The 27,809-nt window shown below is 50.7% G+C and overlaps 1 protein-coding gene across 1 annotated transcript; it reads right to left on the reverse strand.

The window, feature by feature from the left end:
• Positions 1-2,257: 2,257 nt before the first annotated feature.
• HGD (homogentisate 1,2-dioxygenase) lies at positions 2,258-27,809 on the reverse strand. The gene is made up of 14 exons (XM_063352114.1): positions 27,651-27,809; positions 22,362-22,433; positions 19,770-19,858; positions 17,926-18,031; positions 13,961-14,020; positions 13,395-13,486; positions 12,691-12,725; positions 11,432-11,511; positions 11,203-11,302; positions 8,716-8,840; positions 8,010-8,114; positions 6,689-6,815; positions 3,234-3,415; positions 2,258-2,636 (listed from the first exon to the last, which is right to left on the reverse strand). Exons 1-14 carry the CDS (start codon positions 27,663-27,665, stop codon positions 2,505-2,507), a joined length of 1,320 nt encoding a protein of 439 aa, XP_063208184.1. The 5' UTR covers positions 27,666-27,809; the 3' UTR covers positions 2,258-2,504.

The following is a 27,809-nucleotide window of genomic DNA, read 5'->3' on the forward strand; positions in this document are numbered from 1 at the left end:
AAGCAGCCTATGTTCTTGACAGTGAAGTCAGCAAGAGCAGGTCTGATGAGTCCCTTTGCTGCCTGATTAGGATGTAAATATGGGCTGTTCGCAGCCCTTGTTCATCAGAGTGAGATGATGAGCTTTTTCACAGAGTGGCTGAGGTTGGAAGGGAGCCCTGGAGATCATCTGGTCCAAGCAGGGCCACCTTGAGCAGGCTGACCAGGATGGCTTTTGAGGATCTCCAAAGGTGGAGACTCCACAACCTCTCTGAGCAACCTGTGCTAGCGCTCAGTCACTCTCACAGTAAAAAAGTGTTTCCTGATTGATTAATTTTATTATTTTTTTAAAAGTATTTCCTGTCGTAGCTCTTCCCTTTCCTGTCTGTCTCATGAAACATTCAGGCTTGGCGCTGAGGCTGTGTGCAGCAGCTGTGCAAGGCCATGGCCTGCTTTTGCATTCCCGTATGTGCTCTCAACAACCCTCTCTGCACCTGTCTCTGCGGCTTGTTCTTCTGCTGGCTTAACGAAAGCAAGCCCAGATTATTCTCTCTGCAGAACAGCTTCTAAAAGACTGTCACAAATGATATTACAAGGTACGTCTGTGGGTCAGTGGAGAGAGAGAGGCATCAATGCATGGAGAAAGAGGTATTTAGGGAAAGAAATAATTGCTTGTCTGAGCATGCTAAATTAACTATCTTCTTGCTGCCACGGACTAATTTGATCTCCCAGGACCCATTTCCTCCAGCTAATTGGAACTTGAGTTGCCACACATGTAAATTCTCCCTTGCAGCTGTATTTGTTTCAGGCTGGTTGAGCAAATGGTTTGGGATGGGTTGTGGACGGGCGCTGCGTCTCTTGTCTTTCAGGCCGGCTTTGGATTGTTGCTCGTGGCGCCTGCCACAGCCCTTTCCTTTGCAGATGAGAGAGTCTGATGCTACGTCCCTGCAGATTTGAGCGTGGTGCTCGGGGAAAGGCTGCCCTACTTTTCCTCTCTCCTTATTTGCAGAACTCCTCCAAGCTGTTTTCTTGCAAGGAACGAACGTGCTGTGCTACTGGAGGTGGGGTTGGTGCTTTGAGGCCGTGGTGATGGGTGCATAGAGGAAGGAAAGGGGAGTTTCCCTTCAGAAATGTAGGGTGAAGACCGGAGAGTGAAAGTGCCTCGTGGAATTTTACCCTTGACTGATGTGTTACCACCCGTGTCTGCTTCAGTCTATAGGAGGAGAAATTCAAGCCTGCAGGTCACTGGATGATAATTTAGGCCCCAAAGAGAAAACAAGCTTGTCCCCTCTGCCTATGAAACATTTAGACCTCATTTATCCCTGGATCAGTCTGATTAAATCAGCTTCTCTGGCAAATTGATTCTCCTGAACGTCCTTTTCTGAGCTGGCTATTTTAGAGTAAACATCTCCCTGTAGATTTTATAATGTAATACTTTGCTCAAAGCCAATGCTTTTTTTTTCCCCCCAAGGATCTGGTGCAGATCCAAAACCGATGATGGATGTAACTGACAGAAGTTAGGTGTTGCAGTTCTATATTTCATACTCTTTTGGAAGATTGAGCATTGCTGCTCTTGGAAAGTAAGAAACATAAATGCTGATGGCACCAAGCTTAGTAAATGTTGCACATGGGTATGTGCTAAAGCACAGGCCTGAGGTTTGGGATCTTGGGCTGTGCTCCTGGTTCCCAGCCTACTTGGGGCTTTGCTTTCTGCCTCCACCTTGTGGAACTCGCCACCAGGAGGTGAGGCTTGCGTACTCCAATGAATTTTGAGGTCCTCCGTGATGTCTGCTCTTGAACTTTCTTCCAGGTACCTTCCCAGGAACAAATGCATGGATTGGCCAGAGAAGCCCCTTGCACTTGCTATGCTGCAAAGTAGCTCTTGACTAGGGAGAGAATTTGTCAAACGCTGACAAACAAGTCGATGCGGAAGGACGGCCAGAGCGTGAGGTTGGAGAGCAAATTTGGATTCTCCAGCCTTTTCTAATTTGCAGTCTACTTTTCTGACAAGTCTTTCCTTGGCAACCCTCCACAGAGCAGCAAGTTGAAATCGCTTGTCTAATAGGAGGCTTAGGTCTGGTAGAGCCTTCAGCTCTGCTTGGGAAGCTCTTCCCCTACGAACAGCATAAAATGCTTTATTGATCCCTAGTTTCTCCCTGTGAAAGATGCACCGGGTCGTATTTTCAGGAGGCCCTGTGAACAGGGGCTGGCTGTTACCTCCTATCCGCACAAGGTACAGTGTTCACACCAACTACACATAGTGACAGCCACACAAGTACTTCAGCTTCAGCGTGTCACCAGGAAAGCTTTAATTGGGTACTTGAAAGTTAAAAATAATGGTGGGGGTTTTTTTTACTGCATTTCCTAAGTTACATAGGGATGATCATTTTCATGGCTCGGTGGCTGGTGGAAATGCCGTTCTGTGCTGGGGCACTCTGGGTGGCCCGAGTCAACTGTGCCACCACACATAGGTATGCTGGATTTGCCTGTCTTCACTCACTCATTGCAAGCGACAAATACTTCTCTTTACTTGCACTTTGGGTTGAAATGGCTTTTCAGAGGCTCCCAGCACTTGTAGTAGTTTTTATCTAGGCAGTTGGAGGTCTGGAGGCCCCATTTGGTGACGGCCAGACTGAGGGACGATTCGAACATGAAGGCCTGTTGGGAAGAGGGAAGGTAGGTTAGGGCAAGAGAGCAAGAGTTTGCATCCATGCGAGGTGGCTCTGCTCTACCACAGACAGGAGTTGCGCATGTGGTCCAGCCCTGCCAGGTTCTGCCTCCATCCCGATCAACCCAGGGGGAGAAAGCTCTTCAGAGCTGGCATTGCAATGCTGGTGTGACTTTGGATTCCCTGCATACCCGGGAAGGCTAGGTTGTTCCAAAAGCTCGAGTTCAAGGTCTGTTGATGATCATCATTAGATTTTAGCGGGTAGAGAAAGGAGGACCATTAGGGGTTTCGTTTCTTTGTCCATAGGCTAACACAAAAATTAAATAAATCAGTATGAAAATTCCTAGCTTCCTGCTCAGGCAACAATTTATGTGGGACGATGATCAAAGCTGCCTGGCATCGCATGTCTCCAGGGGAGCTCCTGAGAGTTGAGTGGTGCTGATCGGTAAGGGAGGCGAATACTGCAGCTGTTTGGTCCAAGTACTTTTCCAACTTGCCAGCAAGAAGCTAGGCTGTACTTGGAGAGCGGCACAGCCGCAGTGTGCCATGCTGTATTCAAAATTTTACCATCTCTCTTGGCTCCTTACCATGGTCCCTTCTGCAACCCTCTCAGGTTCCAGCTTGGCTTTGCTCGCCTTCTCAAAGCAGTCAGCATCCGGCCCGTGAGGAGTCATCATGCTGTGCAAGCTGCCCCCTCCAGGCTGGAAGCCTTCCTCCTTTGCTTCGTAGTGGCCTTTGATGAGCCCCATGAACTCGCTCATGCAGTTCCCTGCAGGAGGCATAGAGAAGAGGCTGCAACCCCAGCTGAGCTGTGAGCTCCTTGAAGCCCACGGGCTAAGCTGGGCCAGGCAGTGGGCGGAGTGGAGGTTCCTAGGCAGGGCATCACAACAGAGGACATCAGGGCTCCTACAGGCAATGCTTGTAAAGCTGTATAGGTTTTATTCTGCTCTTAATTATCTGGATTCAGAAACTGGCAGCTCCCTAATGAAGGTGCATTGATGTTGGTAGACGTGTGTTTTTCCTACCACCTGGTGCTGTGTAAGTACGGCACCTGCGTGGTGTAACCTGATATTTACAGACTCGGATTAGAGATCTTAAAGTGCTGGAAAGAAAGTTCAGTATAATCGTCCCTGTGTTACAGGCACTGAGGCATAAAATGCCTGGCCATCAGTCTGGTGAGAGAGCCTGCTCTGCTCTCCCAGGTTGTAAGCTTGAAATCATTTTGTTCGATATTCTTCTACCACCTCCAGTCCAGCCAGGTGCTTTCAGTACTTTATGCTTTTGATTTGCGCATCATTTACTTATTTCTTGAGAGCCACTGTGTGCCCAAAGACAAGGAGCCAAATTCATCTTTCCCCAAGGAAGAATACTTTTAAGTAGACCCTCTGAAACCAAAGGAGTAATAAACCACTAACTTAGGTAAGGATGGCTGTATCTAGTCATTCAGTACTCACTGAGTTATGCTCCCTGGAGTACTTTAGTACTTTAACAAGTGCCATCCCAAGGTTTCAGCTTTAGTAGACCTGATGTGACTAAACAATATGGCAACTTTCTGCTTAGCAGTCAGTTTCTGCAAAACCAGGACACGCTTGTGTAGCTATGTTATATATAGCCCTTTTTAACCACTAGTTCAGTCTTTGTTAAGTACAATCCAGGGTCTGAAACATTTAACAACAAAACTAATTTGGCTCAAAGCAGACTTGGCCTATATACGTATGCAAACATTTATTAGTTTTCATCCCAAGTTGTCAGTATCTCATGTAAGACTGGATTGTTACGGGCTTTTCATTGAACTCGCTCACGTACTGCACTTGGTGTGCTCAGACGGCTGTACAGACCCTAAGAGCTGGAAATCCAACGCGTCCGCAACTGGACTCATGCTACTGCTTAGGAAGAGTGGGCTGGTGAGCAGGAAGCCCGGCGAGGACTTAAGAGATGAGCTGAGTCCAGGTTCTTATTTGTTCACAGATTTCCTACCCGCCCCAAGAACTTAGGCGCACCTCCATTCCCTGTCGGTAAAATAGCATTGTCCTCTACAAGCAGGATGCTGTGAAGTTAAAATCACTTAGTGGCCGTTAGATTCTAGGTCCCACTGAAATGAGAGTCACACAAGTACTCTCCCAGGCACAGGGGAGATATATGGTATAAAAGCTGTATCAGACACATTTTTCAACCTGTGGTGCAAAGACCCTAGGACTAATTCACAGCCTCCAGGGATGCAGAAAGGTGGCCAAGAGAAGTCAGTATTTATGAGCCGCACAGCCACCTTTGTATGTGAAATTGTTACCACGTCTAGGGGGAAACTTCGGGCAAAGCTAAGGCTAGACAAAAGCCATGACTCTGAGTGCACCAATGTTCTCTGAACACAGGCTTTCCACTGCACCTGAGAAGAGGAGGCAACAAGGGATTTCTGGCAAACAAAATGGGCCTCTCGTAAAATATCTGGAGAGAGGAGAGTTCAGCAGCACTGAGCTCATGCTACTCCTACCCCAGGGTTGCTCGGTCCTGTTATGCCTCTCTAATGGTACAAGACTCATCACCGCCCTAATTTCAGAGGGAACTAAAGTGCAGTGTCTTGATAATTAACTGTTGTGATGTCTGCCTTACCCACTCAAGCTCTGCCCCTCCATGGCTGGGCTAGAGTAGACAACCAACCTGCTCATCACTAATTTACTGCTCAAGCCTATGGCTGAGATACTGTGGTCAAGTGAGTAGCTGTGGTAGATACGGGTACTCTTAGCTCACAACACAGACAGAATGAGAGTTATTTCAACCATCTTTTACCACAGACTAAGCAAGGTCGAACAAGTGTATGTTGTTCAACACAACGTGTCTGTGGAAAGTTATCACAGCTCTGCTGATGCCCAGCAACTTAATCATGGTAAGGTGGCTGTGTGTCCCACCTTTTAGGGTCTAATAAAAGAGGTGACTGTGACCTGGCACTGTCCCAGCCAGTCAGGAGACACGTTTCCATGTCACACATGGAATCATTGCGATTGAAAGCAGAACAACCGGGCAGGACTTTGCCTGTGGGATTTACTCAGATGGCAGCACAGCTACCTACGGTGCTTGCAAGCGCCACTTAATTCTGCCAGCCCCCAAGATGCTTGGAAATATGTCTAATAGCAAGAGGAGCTGGCTATTAAACTGTGGTTAGTAAGTATGCAGTAAGTAAAGCCTCTCAGCACTTCAAAGTAACCATAGGGCGTCCTTGGTAGCTTCTGAGATGGGGCCTTTTAGCTGTCGACAGAAGGGGTGCAGCATGAGCAAGCTTTCCCCCTCAGTCTCATAGAGCAGGTTGCCTCATCCCTACCCTGGAAGGGCGAGCCCATGTGGGCAACTGATTTCTAGCATCTATTTGACGCAACATGTGGCTGTGCTCTGCCAAGATGAAATAAAAAAACTGCCAAAAAGAAACTGTCTCTGGTGATGGCAACCAAATCCCCCCCAAACCAACCGGCTGCCTGAGAAGGAGCTCAGTTCCTAATCTCTGGCTTCTTAAATGCCAGAGGTACCTCCATCACTGTGCAGATGGTGAAGAATGGCTCAGGAGAGCCAATTCAGTCCCTTGCTGTAACTTTGGTCTCACCCTGTGAGTGGCCTTGGGCAGCTCTATGTCTCTCTCTGCTTCTCGCCACCTGTGAAGTTGTATTTTCCTTTCTCCTGTTCTTCATCTATGTACTCTAATAAGACGCTAAGCAATTCATGGCTGGACGACAGGACAATTTCTGACGCACTTGTGCAATGCCAAGTTCAATGTGCACCCGGTCTCAGTGGGAGCCCCCTGAGTACAGATGCATCCACCTATGCAGACACCGCCAGCCCGTCACCCCTGAGTTTTCCTGAGATGCTCTAAATAGGAACATCTTTGGGTTTGTTCGTTTTCCAGGGAGGACTGACTGACTCCAAGAAGCTGACTCTAACTGTGCCAAGGGCAAAAAATCAGACTGCTTCTTCCCCGCTCATGCTCTCCAAATAAACAGAGGCTTATTTTTTCCCTGAAATCTTGTACTCAAGCATAACCAACAAAGAGCAGACGTACGGTGGTAGTATGGTGGACGGAAGGTGTTGTTAGCTACCCCCCATCGTGGGGGGAATATGACAAAGTCAGCGAGTGCCACTCCAGGACGAGTCGACTTGGCTGTCAGGACAGTGAAGATAGAAGGATCCTGAAAAAAGCAAAGCAAAAAGCATGAAACAGAGCAGGGCTCTGAGCTGTCTGCTCAGGTCATCCAGCTGGTGAACCTGACTGATACAGCCTCTCCCTCACCAAAACACTTTTACCACCTCCACCTGGTGGTATGGGTGATCTTTGCGACCCTGTGTGACAGCACCCAGCATCTTGATCCCATGCTGAACATGGGAGGCCAGTGGTGGGACTGGATGGTTCTTCCTTTAGGCAGCCTTGGAGAGCCTTCCCTGACCCAGCAGAGGTGCCCCTGGAGTCAGCAGCACAGATGCAGGGGAGGGACAGCCCTGAAAGATGGAGTACTGTAATACCAGGAGAAGCCTCCAGCACCTCTCCTACCACAGAACCGTACCTCTTCCTTAGCCAGTTACAGAGGACAGGAACATGCTCCGGTGGCATCTAGCCTCACAGCCCTGTTAGTTTACAAACAGGGAGAACAACGCACAGAGAAATTGTGGCTTGCTTCAAGGATTTTTGAAGCCTCTAGTCCTGTAAAGTGATTTTCTGGGCTTTGATCCCAAATCCATCCTTCTCCTGGCAGGTTTTTCTGGAGTTTAAACAATTCTTTCTGTTGGTTGTCTCACTAGAAATTCTCCAGTCTCCTTGCACACCCACTTGCAGAAGCAGCGCCAAGAGATGGCATCGCTGCGGGCACCTCTCCCACTGGGCTGGTTTCCTTTTTAGAAGAGCTGCTCACATTAGTTTTGGCTTTAGTTATTTTCCATAAGATCTCGAAATTATTGCAATGAAAGCTGCCAGCTCTTCAAATGAATTTCAGTGCTGGGCTCAGAAGAACCAGGGGAAGGAGCCTGTGCCATTGCAAGAAATAAATCAAGGCAAGAATTTGAAGGAAAATTCTTTTTGCTGAGTTGCACCGTGTGTGTTGGCTTCGGTATTCAGCTCTCTTCCAGGGCGCAGGAATTCTATGCTAAGCTGCATAAAGCTGTTCAAGAAGTGGATCAACCTCCAGTTATGTCTTTGTACCAAAAAGGAGGTTGTCTTTCTCTACAAGAGCTTGGTTTGGGCCCAGAGAAAGCAGCATAGGAGATTTCACACTGTTTCTTAGAGCGCAATATATTTTTTAACAGGCGCTAAGCCCATGGAGTTCAGGGTGCGTTTGGATGCTACGGTGCCCACGCAGCATTGCTCTGCCTTGCCCGGCCCCAGAACTTACCGCGTGGTCAAAAGCAACAGAATTAATGACCATGAATTTTTCCAGATGGTATTTGTATGGCGTGTAGTTCCCGTGCCAAGCTACAACATTGAAGGGGGAGAAATCCTACCAAAGCAAAGAGACAGAGGGTTACCATACACAGCCCTCCGACTTGCTGCACATGTGCAGGGCACTGCTCTTTCCCAAATTAAAAATGGGTTTTGTGGAGGTGAGAGGTACACCGGGAACCTGGAGCACGAAGCCCTTTACGCGCAGCGCGCCACTGCGAGGAAGTGTTTTTTCTCAGCATTTCCACTTAGTGAGCCTCATCCCTCCCTCTGGGGTTTGGTCTCCAAGGGCTTTTGAGTGCCCAGGCAGTGCTTGAACAAGGCCAGCTGCAACACTGGCTCTCTGGTAAGGAAACCCTGGCTTTTCACAACAGCCCCAGTTCCTCTTTTCTACTCTCTCACTATAAATGTATGGAAACAGTGAGGGAAAGACCATCTTTGAGTCTTTGGGCCGCAAAGTCTTCACAAACACTTTTTTCTAGGCTGTGGATCCTCAACTGGGAAGATGAATGACCCAACAAGGCAAGGGCTCAGTCCTGCTCCACTTGACCCAGCAGGACCTCCTGAGACTACATGCATGCTGCTGAGTTGCATATCCCAGGCCGTGCCCTGGCAGTCGCTGCGCTTCAGCATTACCTGTTCTCCTGGGGCATCCTCACCTGCTGGGCTGCAAACAGCTTGCCCTGGTACTTGCTGATCACCGTGTAACCCCCCGGCACTTGGCGGTCCTCGTACCATGCGACAGGCACCAAGAAGTCACGCGGGTTGGCCAGGCCGTTGGCTCCTGCGAAAGAAAGAGAGATGCCAGAGCCCTTTGGGCAACCTGCTAGAAAAGTGAGAGGCTGGTGCAATTTCCTGGCTTTGTGGGTGCCCTTCTGCATTGTGAATGACTGTACTGCTTCTTGGCCCACCACGAAACCTGAGATAGTCATGTACTTCTTGTGCTCCTACAAGTAGGTAATTGTAATACATCCGAGCGTTTAAGTCCATGCTCCCCTTATGTGACTAAGACAGGTATCCCTTAGTCGCCTTCTGAACAAGATTAGTACATCATCCTCAGTTAAAGGCACACAACAACTAGGAATTAAGCAAAAAAAGGAGGGTGAATTGTTCTCTGCTCCTGGACATCCTGCTGGTTGGACACATAGCCGTGCAGAGGTTACGAGGCATGTCATGAGGGGGCCAAATACATTTCTGAATGCTTGCAGGAAGAGTAGTAAAATAAGGGCTAGTGATACCTACAGACTCTGGGCATACTGAGGGGTTGGTTGTCGTGAGGAGTGCATTTTCAAAGTGTAAAGCACCGTATGGGTGCTGAAGTATTCTTCTTCTTCTCATTAGTATTATTGTTACGAAGGGTTTTTGAATTTCTTGGATAAAAATGCAGACATTACTACCTGCTGCTAGGGTTTAACAGTCAGTGCTTTTCTCTAGCTGTCATTTTTTTCAAGTGAAAAGTGAAGTCAGAATAAAGTAAGACTGAAATACAAAGGATCTTGGTCTCCGAGGGGAAGGCGGGTAGGTGGTGAGAAGAGGAGCTCTTATAATTACCACCTCCTGAAAAGGTTTACAGGCAAGTGCACTCATTTTCTTTTTCGTCACAAAGTAAACGTTATAATAGATTCCTGCCTTCTGGAGACCGAAAAAAATCCCACCCCAGTCTAACAGTGTCTGAAAAACTAGCTAATGGGAAAACTTGTTGCAAACAGGCTGGGGCAACAATATCAGTAATCAAGTGGAGCAGGCACAGAGCGCGAGAAGCGGGTGAAGGCAGGTAACCTCAGCTGGCTGAAAGGAAAGCTGCTGAAAAATCACTGTAGGCTCGATGCGGAAAGAGCTGTGCAGCGCACGTCACACGGGAGAGATGCTCGAGCCGGGTCCCATTAAATGGCTGGTTCCTAGGGGGCTAGCTCCCCCCTGCAGGAATGACCAGCTTCAGATTGACTATGGCTATGAGATGTTTACAAATGCCTTCTGAATGCAGATGGTCCAGACCAAGCTGGTTACTGGTTGGTAATACCTAGTCAGTTGACTTCAAGCATAGCCAGTCTTTTAGATCTCACTGAGAGTTATAAAACAAGCCCAGTCAGGGAGGTAGGGGGGGAAGCAACCTAAAATGAAAAACAACCACCAACAAACCACCAGTCTGAAGATGGGAAACTATTGTTACTGGGTTTGTAGTTATTTTAGCCGTTGCAAGGGAAGTTTCTTTTCCCTTCCCTGGGGCAATCTTAGTAGCACTAACCAGGAGGTGTTTTCCTGAGTAAGAAAACTTTGGAGGCAAATACTGCAAGGATAAGGAAAGTGAAATAACCTGAGCTGAGCACCTCCAGAAAGCTGGCTGGGAAAACACAGAGGGGTCGGCAGGGCTTCAGATGCCGTGCACCCTCATGATAGCTTTGTCACGGCAGCAAGAGACTGTGTCTTCGCGACCTGCGACATTGCACGGACCAGGAGGCAGCTGGCAGAGAGGATCCGTAATTTCTGAGAGCTAGGCCTGTGCTCAGGGAAAGCAGATCCGCCCTGGCAGCGCAACACGGAGATGCGAACGTGTTGCTGATCCTAGTCCTGTGCTGCTGGTTTTATTGATTTCTAATTCTCCAAGAGGAACAGCTTCTGACACTAAGGTGTTCTGGCTCTAGAGCTCTAAGGCACCTCTGATAACAGGGGTGGGGGAAAAACACTACTTGATTAAATCTAAAATGGGGCTTCAAGAATATCTGTTGCCTCTCAAATCTGCCTTTCCTTTTACCAGGTAAATTCTCCCTATTAACTCCAGTTTATGCCATATCCGTAAGTAAGAGGCATTGGTGATGATGGCCTTTTGAGTTTCTTTTGGTAGGAACAGGTTCAGAGCCAGCAGCTGGGGACTCCCGAACCAGAAGGAAATAGAGAAAGTGGAAAAGGGGGTGGGAGAGAAATAGTCACTTCAGTCCCAGGGGAAAATTGGGAAAACTGAGCTGTCACATTTTGGGGGGAGAACGCTTGCTCTGCTGGGGAATAACAGTGTTGGGATGGAAAGTGTCTTTGGGAAGAAGCGTGTGCATGGGAGGAAGTATTACATAGGAGATAAAAGGCTGGATTAGGGCTTGTAATTCCTGGCTGTATCTATGAAATTCACTGTAGCTCTGACGGGAGATTGTTACCGATGGGTCCCAGATCAGGCAGCTCAAAGTGTGCCCCATACACCTCCAGGATGTAGCCTCTGGTCTCTCCAAAAACCTCCACGCTGAAACGCATTCCTTGCTGGAAAATAAAGGAAGATACTAGCATCCTCACAGGACTTCCCTGACAAACCACAAATAGCTGAATGCGGGAGCTGGTTTGCTCCAATGTCAGGCTCTGAGACACAGGCAAGGTGCAGCCAGACCTTACCTGGATGACACAGATTTCGTTGGGCTCCACTAGCATCTTCCCAAACTCGGTGGTGATGAGCAGTTTCCCTTGCTGGGGCACTGTGGAAACAAAACGCAGGCAGAAAAGCTGAAGCAATGTGGTGATTGCTGCCTTCTCTGTCCCCCAAGAGCACCAGGCTCCAAGGAAGAGCAATGGGCCCTTTCTGATCCTGCTTCACAGCAGGACCGGGCTCCCTCTCCCATGCAGAGCCTTGCAGCAGAGATGCCCATACTGGAGGGAGAGTTTCCAGACCAGCCCCATGGCCCCCACATCGCAGCAGGTCATCCAGCACCTCATGCTCCCTTAACATAGGGTTTGTGCCACAGTCCAAATAAAGGAGACTTGATATATTTGGGCTCATACCTCTCAGTCTCATGATCTTCACGCAAAATGGTGCATGTACCCATCCTTCTCATGACTGTGGCAGTGTGAGATGTCTGGGAATATCTAATTCTCCCTGCTTCCTGAGGCTAGAAGTAATGCTTCGCTAATGTCTGCGTTATTTTCCTTGACTGTCCTGGTGCAGAAGAGCTCACACTTTGACTTTAAAAACTAGCAGATTTACAAAACCTGCCCTGGCACTTTTACTTCATGGTAGTGAGGGAGGTGAGCGAGAACAATTTAATAGCTATTTGATGGGAGAAATGTTTCTTTTGGTGACCCCAAGGCATTTCTGTCCCTTCGTCAAGAAAGATACAAGTAAATATCAGGCTTCTGATACTGCTCAGAATATTTTTCAGTGTGTGTGCACGTTATGTGCCAACCTCAACACTCATCGTGGCAGTCTGGTTGCCTGGGGCTGGCGGAGTGCAGGAGCTAAGCTGCTGTGCCAAATATTCTTGGACTGAAGCAGAGAAGGCATCTAGCTGTAAGCTGTTCAGAAATCCTGAGGCTTATGTTTTCCAGAAAACCTCCGCCTGTGGTGCACCTAATACCAATCTGGGGAGCGCTGGGAAACGATCCCTGAGCACCACGCCAAGGAAGCTGGGTCACTGCTCAAAACCAAAGTTGAGGTCTGGCACAGATGGGCGCTCTCTGAGCTGCAGGAGAGCGGCGCAAGCCACCCGACAGCCCAGCTGGTGCCAGGCCACCGAATCTGGATGGCATGAGGGTGCAGCCAACCCTCTCCTCAAAATCTTGGCTGTAGGGCTCAAGGCTGTGGAGGAACAAAGAGGCAGGCAGGTGGCAACCCAGATAGACCCTCGTGGGAGAAAGGAAAAGCCAGAACATCAACTCACCAATCAGGAAATCACCATCCGAATTATAAAGACATCTAAAGAAAAAATAGAACAGGAAGGTCAAGGTGCCATAAACACCAGGCGCTTGCACATGCCACGACCACAGCTGTGGAGGTCTGAGCTAGGAGACTGGCGTGGCAGAGGTCTCCCCTTCAGCACCCGAAAAGCTGCTTGTGGGTCAGCAAATGCAATATACAGACAGGGGCAGAGGAGGCAGGGAGGTTTAACGTGCATGCTCTGGAAGCAGGATCTCCTCTGACCTCTGCCAGGTCCCTGCCTTTGTGGCCATGGGTGCATCAGGCGCTGTAAACTGGGGAGCAGGGCTGACTTCCCCCATGAGCCGTTGCAGGGGGTAGCAATGACCACCAGAGCCTGTGTACGTGTTGACCTCTGAGGAGCATCTCTGGTCCCTGGGATGAGAGCACCTGAATCCAACGTATCCCCTCTTGCTGCATCCCCATGCCCAGCTCCTTCCTTCTCTTGGTGGTTCCCCACCCACTCCTCCAGTGCTCAACCGGGGAGCACAACCTGCTTCACCAACAGCTGACGTGGACACCATGGACACCTGCGCCTGTGCACACAGGCACACAGGGACAGAGACAGCACTGCTGGGAGCAGCTGGACTGAAGCACCGCGGTGACAGACATACACAAGCAGGCAGCCAGCCCGGGGCAGCCCAAGCCTCCGGCGTAGCACTCACTGACCTGTTGAGCATGGAGGTGTTGCAGACGAAAATATGGACAGCGATGCCATTGCGTCCTCTGGGCTCACCGGCGCCGCACAAGGTGTGCAGCCCCTGCGGGCAAACCCAAAGCATGGGGAGTGAGCGGCAGGCAGCGGGGCAGGGAACAGACCCCTTTCCTCCCCTCGTCCCACCCCCTTGCTGGGGCTCACCTCCCTCTCCCCGCTTCCCGTACCACTACCAGCCTTCCCATGGATGGCCTTTTGCCAAATGTGTTGGCTTTTCTTTAATATTTTAGGTGTTTCTTAAAAATCCATGTAAGCTGGTGTTTTCCAGCCCAGGGACTGGGGAGAGCTGGGGATTTGGGCTTTTTTTGGAAGAGTTCCTTGAAAGACAATGAAGGTAATAAGGTCCACTGTCAGTGGTTGAAATCTGGGATCCTCTCCCCTCCCACGGATACTCTGCCAGCCCTGCGGTGTCAAAACCACTGCTGTTAGCCCAATGCTGAGCATCCCATGTGCCCCACTACCCCCCCAAGGGGGAGCAGAGATGGAGGATGCCCAGATGCCCAGGCCCCCCTCAACTTACGCTCACAAAGTCCAGCTTATTCTGAGGGGCTTTCGGGATCTCGAAAGGTTTCCAGCGCAGCTAGATTGTGGCAAACAAAAAGCAAAAAGGCGGTGGCCAGTGGTTATAAAGCAAACAGTGGCAATTTGAAAGGAAGTAGAACCCTGCACGCTCCCTGCTTCCCTGCTCTCTGCTAGCTGAGGTAGACTTCTCTTTCCTCATTGCCTTGCTTAACTTGGTTTACAGGTTTCTTTTGATTTATGAAGCTTTTTTTCCCTTTTAATCATAATTTTGTGAAATATTTGGCAGGCTTGTGTAGTGCCAAGGTTTAAAAAAAAAAAAAAGTCCTATTTAAAAGCTGTCTCTTCCTTTATTACTAACAACACTGTTGAGGGCAAAGAAATTCAGATGCGCCGGCTTTCCACATCCAAATTGTCACGGTCCTGTGCTCCACTCCCTGCTGGATGATTCACTTCATCCATGACCCAAGCATAACACTCCTGTTTGCTCCACCTCATTTTCCCCCCATCCGAAGCAGAAATATCTCTACCTGCGTGAGCGGGAGCTCTAAGCAGCACTAATTACTTCTTGCAAAGCCTGTTGAGATCCTCAGGCAGAAGGTGCCAGAGGAGTCCAAAGTATTTACTGCCTCTAATATCGTATTAAGGTTTCGGCTTTGCAGCTCTTGGGAACGAGGTGCTGTGACTGACAGCCCCTCACTGGGGTGGGGGGGTTCAGTGCAGACCAGCCCAAACACCCCAAATTAGGAGGATGTTGACATGGCCAGCTGCCAGATATATATCCCCTGCATTGATACACTTGACCCCAGATGAAAGTGTCTGTGATTCTGGGCATCCACGAGAGCATTCTCTTGCTTTTAGCTACCCGACCTGGCAATTCTTGATATGTTTTTAGGCTGGTGCCCTCAGAAAACAAAGCTTATGGGACTCTGTGCCTGTGCCTGCCTCTCCCACTAATTTTGAACTATGTGAAATTTCAGCTAAATTTGAATAATTTCCCCCATGCCTCATGGAAGTTTTCCAGACCCAAATCAAAATGTGGGTGGCCAGGCGACTTGTCAGGCTCTCCTGGAGAGCCGGCCTTGGGAGGAAACAGGGAACTGTGCCCAGCGAGTGCATCTGCCAGTAAAGCTGAGCGAAGCAGGGGCTCATCACTAATTAATCAGCTGCACCCCAGGCCTGGCCCCACAGCTTGGCCCTCTCCGCTCTGCTCTCTGAAGCCATCTGCTTCCTGAGGGCATCCAACCACTAGCAGCCTTGGGTCACCTGGGTTCGATCCATCCCTTGTTCCTCTCTCCCCCCCATCCCATCTGCTGCCAGGCAGACCGCATTTTCCTCCCCAGGACACCTGGGCGGCTCCCTGATGGTGCCTGCTCAGGGTCACACTGCTGGGGTGCCTGGCAGTGGGGAAGAAGCTGATGGAGAAGTCGCATGTTCTGGATGGAGAACGCAACACACCCACCAGCAGATCAGATGTGACCCTTGCAAGGTATCAACACCTTACTGATGAGCCAGTAAGTGCGCGCTGAACCTCAGGTTTTGCTTTTGGACTTCTTTAAAGCATGTTTTCCTTTGGTTTCCAATCCGGTCTTCCAGACATGAACCAGAGCCAGCGCAAAGCATGGTCAGAAGGTGTTCCTGAGCCTGCTGCCACCCCCCGCAGTGGGATCTTCCCCTTCCCTGTTGATTTCATGGCAGCTGTGAAGGCCAGTGGTGACATCTCAATGTGAACTGTTCCTCTAATGGTTCATTTAAGCCTCCAGGGCTGGAAGTTGTGACCCACTTGACAGAAACCATTGGGAAATACTGACAGAAAGGACACAGGGAGGGACAAAGACAGAAGACCCTGAAGACTGGGGGGAGAGACAGACAGGGAATGAGAACAGGCAAAAGAAAGGAAATAAATGTCAGGTATAAAGATGGTCTTTTCTCACTGGGGAATACAGAAGATGACAGTAACTCTACAGATGAAGTAATAAGTATAGTGCAGTTCCTACATAACAGCTTCATTTTCACTTTGGTCCCTGTGGGCACCTCCACAGCTGTCATTCCTGTGGGACAAGGAAAGTGGGAAAAATGATCCAGCCCACTGCTTGCAACCAAAAATGGTGTCTGGCCCCTCTCCTCAGAAACGCTTGCAAATTGCTAAGCTACTGCCCGGGTCTGCACGCCATTCGTCTGGTGTTTCTCTGCTGCATTGGGCTTTCACTGGTGCAAGAGAAGAACAAGTGCCCTGAGCAGAAGAGAAGTCTAAGACAGCCAGCGGCTGCCAGTGCCTGGTGCTTAAAACAAGGAAGCTTTTAGTGTTGTTTCCCTGCTGTATGATCTGTGAGCCTCCTGAAATACAGCACCTCGGTACTTACTATTACTTTATAGGTTTTCTCTCTCCAAGGTTTGTCCAATCACTTTTCGAACACACCTGGATCCTCTGGCAAGAAGTTTCACAGTTTATGCTTTTATTTATTTTTTAATGTGACATTTGTTATTGGTATTCATTTTCTTCCCATCTCTCAATCATAGTTTCTCTTGGTCACCTCTGTTCCAGGCTGGAGAGCCGTCTTCTGTTTCAGCATTTCTTGCATGGATGCCGCTCCATATTTTTTCATCCTCTTAGTCCCCTTTTCTGTTTTGTGCCCTGTGCCTTTTATAATTCTGCCATTGTCTTTGGGCAACATTAAGGGATTTTTTTCCTATTGACTTCAATGAGCTTTGCATAAGGTACCTCCATATGTCCATCCTTTTAGATGGATGATGATCAGGAAAGCTCCTTAAATGAGCTGGGCGAAACACAGAGCACTGCAGGGAAGTGTTGGTCTTGTCCAACCAACTGAACCTGGCCTCTGGCTCTGGTTCAGAGAGGATGAGAAGGGAAGGATGAGAAGAAACTGGATGGCTCCCACTTGCTGCTGGGAAATAACCCCTCCAGGTCAGAGAGAGAGTGGGCAAGAGTCTCATTGCTGTTCTTTTAGGTAAAAGATGTATTACACGTAAATATCTTGAGATGCTTGAGAGCTAGGCATCTTGGAATTACCGTAATCATAAATAACCGTAATGGTAGATGCGGGCTGCGAAAGGGCGTCAGGGATGGATGAGGTGGTAACAGAAGTCATCGGAGCTTCATGTAGGAAGGAGCACCAAAGGGTGCTAAATATGAGCCTGTCACCGCTCCTTGGTCAGTGGCTGGAAAACATATTCCAGCAGAACTGGGAAAGTATTTAGACAAATGGCAAGGCTGCTGGGAGACTGGAAATTAGCTAATGATGATGCATCAAAGGGCAAAACCTGAGAGGAGTAAAAACCGATGACCGTGATATGATGCTGAGAGGAGAATGGCAGGAGGAGAGAGTCAGATTAACAAGCCAAATGTTCTGGGGCTGGCAGGGAAGAAATCATGATTAAAGATGATAGCGGGGCTGTAACAGAGGAAGACAAATGCCACGTCTCTGTGTGACTCTCCAGAATGAAGCTTGATTTCCCACGAGGCCTGCAGGGAAACAGGCTGGCAGCCAGCAGCCTCAACGAAAGCACGGGGAAGGAGGGGATGGATGGCAGAGACATGCTGCTGCTCTACCTGCTGGGCTGGGGCATGATGAGCCTTTGATGGGGGAAACTGAAGAGGAAGAAGGAGCAGCCTGAGGGGTGGCCAACAGGAGCCCCCAAGGGAGGTACTAGATAGCACAGACCAAACCCTGTGACATTGCAGCCGTGCTGGGAGGCAGCACAAGCATCCATCAATGTGGGAAGCAACAATCTTCGAGGGCTTTGTGTCGAGGGCTGTCCTTCCTTGGATGACCCATAGGTGAGGAACAACAGCTGGCAGAAAGGATCCAGCTCCTGTGTTGGCCAGACCCCCAGCTTCCTACTGCTCTCCTCAGACCTCTTGCAGCTCAGTGCCTTTGCACCCCTGATTAGCTTAATATTTGACTGTCCTCCTGGCAGGACCAGGGCTCTTCCCAGCACGGTTACCTGGTTGGGGTCAGGCTCAACTTCATCCCAGTCATGTGTCAAGTGGCCCTCCTTGAGAGGTTTGAAGGGTTTGTGGCAGACTGAAGGTAGGATCCGATACAGCCAGCTGTAAAGAAGGAAAAGACCTGGATTAGCCTGGGGAAGAGGTTAAATCCTCTGAGTGGTGGCCAGCTGATTGATCTTCTAAAGGTATGAGTAACATTTACATTGGTGGCAACTGGACCAAAAGGTGTATTAAATATCAAACACCAGCTCACAGCCAGAGACTTCCAGAGAAATGGCTTTTTATTACAGGCTCTAAATAAAAATCTACGCTGTTATATGCAGGTAAATGTCTATATGTGTGTTTACATATAATTACGTATGTTTACATTCACACACATATATATGTATATAAAAATAAAAGATACAGCTATCTCTGAGGTGGAAAAAAAACCTATTTAAACACAGCTACAAAGCAGCTCAGACAAAACAGGGACAAGCACAGTATCTAACTACAATACAGAGGAGCTTTCAGGAGGCAGAAGGTTCACAGCCAGTGTCTGAATTTGGGTGGATTACTGAAAGTAGCATCCGATGCCTAGTTGGCCACACCCATAGGACCACCAGTGAGCTGATGCAGAGTCCGGATCACCAGAGTGTTATGTGGGATGACGCTTCCTACTGCTGTAGGAGGTCCCCCATGCCCCCACCCCTGCCTGGGACCGTCACTCTCCTTCCTTGCTGTCTGATGCGTCCGCGGCTGCAGCCCCTGCCGCCCCCACCGCTCCGGCAGCCATGGCCGGCATCCACACACCACACACCGGCACGGCCAAGCCCGAAGCTGGGTTTTTAATCAGGTGGGAGAGCAGAGGTAATCAGGAAAGCCTGAGCTGGGCAGGGCTGCCAGCGCCTTTGATGTGTTAACAGCGGTGGTTGCAGTTTGGGTGGGTGGGAGAGGGGAGGAGGGAGCTCTCCCTTGAGAGCTGGAAAATTTCCATCAAGGACATCTTCGTGCCGCAAACAATGATTCATCCCTTTCCCACGCACACTGCGAGCTGGCACCAGCCCGGAGAGCAGAGCTCTGCTAGGTAGCTCGGATGATGCATTTGCCTTTCATTTGAACGAACAACAGAAGGGACAGAAGAGCCACCATGGGAGAAGCAAAACGAGAAACCCATCTTCTGCAATCTGGTCATAGCTGGAGCACGATGACCGGGACAGAGCTCTGGGACGTTTGCTGCCAGCTGGAACAAGCTGTCCCCAGCTCTGCTGGGAACAGCGGGTAGTCACCAGAGTGCTGGGTGCCTGGCGCTGCTCTGAGCCCCTGGCCAGCCCCAAAACAGGTACAGCCTGAGCTAGTGCCTCACTGGCCCTGGCCAGTCTGCAGGAGCATCCCTTAGGAGGAGGGAAGAGTCCTGCTCGGAGGCTCGGTTTTGACACTGTCCGTCAGGTGCTTACCAGTGCCGGTAGCAGCAGTGATGTTTTCTCAGTGCCATCAGGGCTGAGACCCCGAGGTTGTTTCACGCAGCACACAGCCCCCTCGGGACCCTCTGGCCCCCATGAATGTCCCCTCCCCTTCCTCTCCTCTCTCAGAAAACCATTTTCTTCCCCATCCTGGCACCTTCTTTCTCAGCATATTCACAACCCACTCACCCCACCTGACCGCCCTGCCCCTCTCCTGTGGTTTTCTGCCTTTGCCCCTCTCCCAGCACACAGTGGAGGTTTTCCGATGCGTGTTTCTTTGCCTCCACCCACCCAGGCTCGCAGAAAGCTCTGGTGGCACAGAGGCAGGCTCTCCATCGCTCCCCGTCCCTCACCCCAAGCTCCCCACGTCACCCACCCGCTGCCGGGAGTCACCGTACCTTCGCTTATTCGTCGGCCGGGGACAGGTGAAGGCAGAGCCCGAGAGCTGCTCAGCGTACAGGCCATACGGGCAGACTTGCGGGTTATTCTGAGTGGGAGGAGAAGGAAAAATAAGGAGTAAGAGGCAGCAGCATGGGGTTTAGCTCTGGAGCCCCCATCAGTGGGCCGCAGACTGATGCCATGGGGTGGACTGTGCTCCTGAGCCTGTGCATCAACCCCAGTAGTCGTATCTCCTTGCTCCTGTGAGGCTGAGTGCCCTGAGGGTACCAGCCAGGCCCCAAAACCCATTCCCACATGCAAGAGGCTTCAGAAGTGCCCTAAAGGAGTCGGCGCAGCCATTGAGGCAGCACGCCTGCTGCTGGAGCAAGTGGTGCTCGGTAGGGTCAGCGACAGGAGCGTCAGGGAGAAGAGGGTTATTCCCGATGCTTACAGACTGCAAAGCAGACCATCATTATGCACAAACTTTTTTGGGACCAAGTGTTCAGAGGGGTTGCCCCAGACCACTATGTCTGTCTGGCTTTCCAGAGGGCTGATAAAGACTCGCAGCAGCTGCACCTTTGTTTCCTCCCTCCTACGCACTGAAGGTCCCCTTCTCCTCCTGCCCTCTGCCCGGGGGAAGGATGCCCAGAGCGGGGATTTTGGTAGCGTGCTGCTTCCTCCTGCCAGTGCCGTTTGCTGCCCAAGAGTACGAGTGACCTGTGTGGGAGTCTTTGCTTTTCCACAGGGCTTCTGCGCAGCGGCAGTCCTCCTTTGGAGTACAAAGGGGGCACTTTCCCCTTTGCAGAGCCGTGGGTGTGACTAGCACAGGTTTAGCAGCCCTTGTGAGTTCATAACTGAAGGACAGATTCCTCCTTTTCAGAGAACAGAAACGAGACATTTTGATCTAAGTAGGCCAGCGTCTATTTGAGATCAGCAAGAAGCAAAGGCATCCAAGAACTGCAGGAAATACCCCGGTGGGACAGTCATACACCATTTGCTGTCCCATCTCCCTCCTGCAAGGTCTAGTTTAGCATCCTGTCGTCCTGCTGCGGCTGAGCGGATCAGCCATCCATACAGTATCAAACGCTGCCCTGACAGGTGGGCAGGAGGAAGAGGTAAAGCTCTCATAACGCACGCAGCTTCCAGCCCTCAAACTCCATCTTGTCGGTACGGGTATGCAGTGAAACAGGGGGATCAATAGCCCTTGTCATTTTTATCTTAGCCAGCACTACTGCAGATGCCAGTCTTATAAATACTGCAGAGGAGAAAGGATCCACCCCTGGGACTGGAGACTTTTTTTGTCTAATTTGTTTTCAGATTTTTCTATTAACTCTTTTGACACCGAGTCCAAACTCTGTCCAGATGAGGGTACCTCCACCAGGAGCTGGAGGGGTCTCCTCACCTGCAAAGTGGTGCTGCTCTGGGAAATCACGAGGAGCACATCCACCACAGCCCACTGCCTATTCAGACCAGCAGTCACCGCTGTTGATCTCCCAGTTTTAAGGGGCCTCTTTCTTACGTCTTTTTTCCCCCCATCTGCTGTAGCCAGTCCCAGAAAGAAGACACCCCACCGGCTGAGCCATCAGTCTGATCCAGCACAGCAGTTTTTCTTTCTTGTGGGCACACCATAGGCTGCAGTGCAGACCTAGGGGGTATACATACGCATTTAATGTGTCCTAGTGTTGTGTGTTACTGTCCACACTGACACACAACATGTAGAACATCAGAACCGGGGGGATCCAGCAAACTCAGGAAAAGCGAAGGGTGAAGTTCCCTATTTGACCTGAATTCTGCTGGCCGCCTCGCACAGAGGATGAAGAGGAGCTGACTTGCACCAAGGGGTGCCGCTGACTGAGCGTAAAATGCTGCCGTCCAAGTCCAAGGGATTGCAGGGCATGCAAGGGAGGGCACAGTCAGCCTCAAAACACCAGCAATAAGGAGATGAGAGAGCTTTAATTATTCAGGGTTTCATCCTTGCCTCTGCAGACCGAGTGGCTAGCATCACACGGGTCACTGTTCCTTCCCTTAAAGCAGAAAGACCCAACGTAATTTATTTTATTCTAACATGCTCAGAAGTTACTTACTTTTAAGAATGAATCTCTCGGCTTATTACTACAGGCGTTCATGTCCCCTCCCTACAAAGAAGCTGCTGTCCTGACAAAGGCTTATAAGCCAGCTTCACCAAACCCAATTCCTACAGGAATCCCAAAAACCGCATCTCCTGCATGATCGTGTCTCTCTGCCAACCTTCAAACTTCCGCTCCGGTTTATTCCAGAGCTGATGGCTTCCTTCTCGGTGTGGCAAAGACACTTTTACTGCAAACTCCTTTTGGAAAAAAACCCCGCTGTTGAGCAGAGGTAATTCAGAAAAGTCTTAATCCCCTAGGTGAAACTTGGAAGCTCACAAGTAACTTAAAAATAGAAAGCATGAATGGAAATCTTTAATTTTGATTTTTGCCAGCATGTTATTACAGTCCTGCATAAAGAAGGCTCCTGGAGACTTCTGTGGTGGCAGAGAGAAAGGAAACATGTTAAGATGAAAAGAAGCCCAGGGAACAGATATTCACTCTATTCCATGTCATTTTAATAAAGCGCTTAAAAAACCTCAGTACCTGTCCCTCTGGTAAAGCTCCTGGACAGCGTGGATCCTCAGAAACGTGTTCATTTCCAAATCCTGACATGTACTGTAAAATAAACCACACAACTCGTCAGTGTTTTGAATGAACAAGCAAAACATCTCCAAACAAGCCATCCATTGCTTCCCATGCTTTTTTTCCAGGCTCAAGTCTTCAGGCTCAAGTCATCAAGACTTTCCCAAGTTATCTACTTGCGTATTGCCATGGGCCTCCTGGGTTGGCTTCGTTGTCTAACTGCTTGGTGGACTAGGAAGGACAGACAGGATTTGCTCTTCTGCTACATCTGCATGTACATTTTGACCACATCTGCACTGTGAAGGCACTTGAGAAATATACCAAATATCGCATACGCAGTCAGCCTCAAGAAAAACAGGATGGTGTATAGAAGAACTATGCATCAACATTACGGAGGTGGGCTAGCACCATCCTGACTTGGCTTGAATAGCGCATGTTCCAACATCTGCAGACTGCCTTGTAAATTCATGCACTGAGTCATGGCCTTTGGATGCTCAGGGACTGAAACTGGGAGTCATTTGGTTGTTGAATTCTTGCCATACGTCCCCATGACCACCACGAAAGAGGTCAGGATGTAGTTGGGATGAGGGAAGAAAGGAAGCTCTGCTGGGACTCACACTGTGTTACTGATTTGCCCTAAATGAGTATCACCCCGTTGGGCGTGAACCATCCACCATGGTAGTAAGCAAGAATTAAATCATTAGCAGGTGATAATCTGATTTTCTAGGGCGATGCATACCCGAGAGACCCACGGACTGAACAGACCTGCGTGCCCTCCCATGCCTGCCCTGCCTACGGCCGCTGTGGTCTGAGCATGGCTAAAAGCCACAGGACCCCACAGGATGCGGCTCCCAGCTTTGCGGCACTGAGAGTAGCCCTACAGTGAACCTGAGACACGTGAGGGAAGCAGGTATAACAGAGACCTTAGCTTCGCACTGACAGAAATGTAAAGACAGTCCCTCCAGATGCTATAGAAAGGCATGAAGCAACTCAGTTGAACTCTGCGTGAACGCAGAGGTGTGTTGGCAGCGATCAGTGGTTCGGCTCTGCGTCCTGGGGAGAGAGTTAAATATTAATGCTTCCTTCTATCAACTGCGAGAGTAGCCGGGCTGCTCGTCTGCCTTCAAGCGGTGGCTCTGGGGTGGCAAAGCCCAGGCATCCCAGCGCTCGGCTGACACATGCGTGCTTGCGGCGACGGGGTGGCTTCATCGCTGCGATGCTGCTGCTCCCCAGCAGCTGCCTCGGGGCTCTGAGGAACCCCCGGCGAGCGGCGGGCACCCTCCGTCCCTGCGGTGCGACACCCCAGAGGGCAGAGGCCTGACACGAAGGTGGAGGCACAAATCCCCCATCCCTGCTTTATTATATCCTTGTAGTGCCTGGATTAGTTCCCCCAGGGTTTCTCAGCCTTGTGCAATTTGCATCCCTCCCTAGAAATTTCCCAGTGTGGCAGACACTCGGAAAGCAAACCTGAAACCTCCTGACAAGCCGTGTGCTCTCCTCCGGCACCTTTCAGCGACCCATAAGAAAAGCCCATTCCCAGGAGGAAGCCAGGCTGGCTGGAAGCCCTGCTTAGCCTGAACCTGAAAACAGCTCGGTTTCTGTCAGATCAGGGAGGCTATTTCTCTCCTTCTTATGAACGAGCGTATGCCGCTAGGACTCTGCTCTCCACTGGGTTCTGCAAGAAGCATATTGATATGCAAAGCAGCAGGTCACCTAAGCAGCCTTGGCAAATGTATTGTACTGGAGCGGGTTTTTTTTCTTTTTTTTTTTTTTTTTTTTTTTTCTCCCCTCGTTTAAAAGGAAATGCAGCAATATCTGATGGGACTGCAGCAGTTCCAGAATTAACCGAGACCTCCGCACTGCATCCTCCTCTACCTGCAGTGTAGAGGTGGTTGGAGCGTTTGCCTGAGGGGCAGCCTTGAAGAACAGGGGAGGAAAGGAGGAAGAGGAGGAGAAGGAGGAGGGGGGCATGCTTATTTTCTGGAGGCATAGCCAGCAGGGCCCAGAATGCTCTGCCATTAGCACAGCAAGGAGAGGGTTAATGCAACATGCAGGCTGCTTTGCTTGAGCACCACCTGAAAAACGCTCCACTGAGCTGGTGGAGAGCTGGGAGGGGATGGTTTGTGGTTCTTCGGTGGGTTTGCGTATCTGGTAACCAGCGTGTGCTCCCCGACAGCCCCCTGCCACGGTGCTGGGGCGAGGGGGAAGGAGGCACAGAGGTGATATATCCATCCCCCATCCTTCAGGCTAAACAGCCGGTGACCTGCCCAGCTGGCCTGCCCTTCCGCATCCACAGAAGCCCCTTTACTTCTGCTTGCTGGGATTAGGAAGGGGGTGGGGAAGGAAAGAAAAGAAACTCAGCAGCCAGCATCTCATGCCGGCAGCCGCTGTGTGCCCGTGTTGGTGCTGCACGGCTCCTCGCCAGCCCCAAGCACAGCCATGCAGGCAGATTCCCAGCGGGCTGCCAGCCGGAGAGCTGCTGCCTTCCTCGGCTGGGCATCACCGGGGGCTGCAGGGCTGCTGGTCGTCGCCCAGCGAGGAGGCAGGAGGCTGGGGGTTGGGGCAGGGGAGCCGAGTCGGGGAGGAGACGGTGTTTGGGAGAGGGTGGCATCACCCCGCTGCCCCCAGGGCTGGGGCAGAAGCTGCTTCATCATTGTTTGGTCAAATCAATTCTTCTTTGCCAAGAAAAGAAAAAAAAAAATTAATCCTCAGGTAACTGCATCGAGGGCTGAAAAAAAAGACATTGGCAGGACTGCAGCTGCGGGAGGGGAGACGTCGTCCTGCTGGTGATTTATCACCCTGTGTGGCTCCAAGGCTTTGCCTGGATGCTCAGTGTGGCTTTTCTCATTCACTCGTTTTATTTTGCCTTTCCCTGTGACAGACCTCAGAGAGGCTTCTCTCCTCTCCATGCCCTTAGGGTTTGGTGTCAAACACTACTTGGGCTGGCAAAAATAGCTGCGCAGCTCCCTGCGTGCATCCAGGGCTCTGGAGCACCACAAGGGGACCCAGCGGATGCAGGTCGGTCAGGAACAACAACACAAGGGCCAGGCACACAATGGCCCTTCTCCTTGCCGACCCTCTGAGCCCGCCTCCACCTCCCAGTCTGCGTAGTACAGGGTGGCCCCGAGCCAGGAGAAATGACCCCTTTCTGCCTGCCCGGCACCGGCACCGGATCACCCTTCCCGTGCAAAAACATCTGGAGAGATGGAAACCAACCCTTCTTCTCCATGGCACGGCGATGGGTCGTTAGTCCAAACTGACCTCCATCTAGGTCCCTGCCTGGCCTCCATGGTTCCTAGCCACGTTGTGAGTTACTCCAGGTCGGGTCGGTTGATGAGAACTATTTTGGTAATTGAGCTAGTGGTTTCATAAAACAAAAAGTTCTCTGCGGTCCTTTGTTTTCACTTCGGCTTTTAATTCCTGCTGTTGTTATTTTGTTCGAGATCCTGTAGCTTTTTATGCAAACGGGATCTTAGGAATTCATCTGACTCCACTTTGTTTTTTATTTTGTCGTTTTTCAATAAAATGGGAGAGATAAAAGCCTGGCACAGCATAAAAAATTCAGCAAAGCTCATTGATTGGGATAACCAGGATGCAAAACAGAGTGCTCGCAATGGGTGTCATGCTCTGACCTATAAACCATAACCTTTTGTTCACCGGATTAGACAGCAGGCATGGGAAAAAGGCATTTGAAGTCTGAACACATAGACTGCAAAATAATTAAGGCCCTTCTTCAAACGCTGCATAATACATTTCTCTATCAGCTCCTGCTGCAGGACACAGGAAAACAACATTCATCTCTAGACAAAAGGCATGGCACTTCGTATCAGCTCCGTTCAGTCAACACTGGAGCATCTAACACAAACCCGCAGAAGGAGGGACATGAGCATTTGGGGCGATGAGCAGAGCAAGTCTTTCACCTTCTGCATGGGGCTCCACAGCCTCTTTGCAGGGTTGAACCAAAGCACCCACACCGGAGCTCTGCCCTGGTGCTGCCATGGTCCTGCAGGGCCAACATCCCTGGCAGGAGCTGACGTCTCCCCAATGTCTGACCAACCCTCTGCTCTAAAAGTACCGGGGATGGTCCAGGGCCAGGCCCTTCCTGAAAGGACCTGCCCAGCTCCAAGGTGGGTCAGGGCACTCGGTGGAGGAGGGAAGAGAGGGATGGATGCCAGGAAGAGCAGAGAGGATGGGTGAAGCGACTCTTTCCTAGGAAAGACTCAAAGAGAAGATTGGCTGGGGAGAGGTGATAACGGGGTATGGATGTATATGACATGTATACGATATGTATATGAGGGGAGATGCCGGCAGAGCAGCCCGTTCCTGTGGGCAGCCCTGGGCAGCCCCATGCTCAACCTGTGGCCAAAGTCACACTGGCCAACAAGGTGCTAGGGTCTGCTAGGGATGAGTTGGAGACAGGGACATGGAAGATGCTGTCATGACCGTGACCGACACCTGTCGGCCACTCATCTGGAGTGGTATGGGGGCAAGGCTGCCCCCAATGCTGAAAGAGGACATTTCAGAGCTGTGGGGTGTCAGGGACAGGCAAGGAAGAGGCGCAGTGAAATTCTACTGTATGAGGAGACAGCCTTCAGAGAGGCTGGCCCTGGCGCAACGACAGCGAGGTGACGATGAGATGCAGGGCTGTGAGCCTCATGTGAGCCTGGGCGTGAGCCACCCGCCACATCTCAACCTTCTCCCCAAACTCCCCCATGCTCTGGCAAATGGTGGTGGAGAAAGCTCCTGCTGGCTGCCCCGCTGAGGCTCGGAGAAGAGGGCATGGCCGGAGCCCCGGTGTGCCAGCATGCCCTGTGCGGGGCATTGAGAAGCTGCCCCAGGACGGAGCTGCTGCTCCCCTGGGCTGCCGGGGAAGATGGTGGCCAGGGTTGCAACATCTGGGCAGATGTTGCCAGCCAGATTTCATAGGCTGAGGGGGAAACACCCCCCTGGCAGCCGGGGCAGGAGGAGGGGTGCGTATGGAGGGCGGGGGAAGGACAAATTCCCTGATGAAGAAGTCCTGTGCTGGGACAGGCTGACCAAGAACAATTTCCAAAGGAGGAGAAAAGGGAAAGAAAAGCCCATTGGTAGAGGAAACACAGCAAAAACCTTTACCCCAAGAGAGCTTTAAAACACACCCTGAAACACAAAAGAGGGCCACGCTGTAGTGAAACAGACGCCAAAAATTCGGTGTCAGCGGAGAAGGGGTGCCCACAGCCAGCACTGGTGGGTCGCAGGCGCCCAGCCCCTTACCTGCAAGCCCGCCATCCTCCTCCTGGTCCTCCTCCTGTGGGAGCAGACACAAACCCCAAGCAGGTGTCCGGCCGAAGCAGCCCGCCAAGCAAAGCCCGCTAGCCAGTCGAGCGAGGCAGGCCGATGGCAGGCTGACAGTGCTGGAAGTGAGAAAGTCCA

This window comes from Chroicocephalus ridibundus, chromosome 1 (genome assembly GCF_963924245.1).
Source record: "Chroicocephalus ridibundus chromosome 1, bChrRid1.1, whole genome shotgun sequence".
In the NCBI taxonomy this organism is placed as follows: domain Eukaryota; kingdom Metazoa; phylum Chordata; class Aves; order Charadriiformes; family Laridae; genus Chroicocephalus; species Chroicocephalus ridibundus.

Coding starts and splice junctions, on each gene's coding strand:
- HGD (XM_063352114.1), bottom strand. Junction 14,021..17,925: donor TTGAGCCTGACCCCAACCAG/GTAACCGTGCTG, acceptor GCCACAATCTAG/CTGCGCTGGAAACCTTTCGA. Junction 6,816..8,009: donor CTGTTGCTTTTGACCACGCG/GTAAGTTCTGGG, acceptor TGCTTTTTTCAG/GATCCTTCTATCTTCACTGT.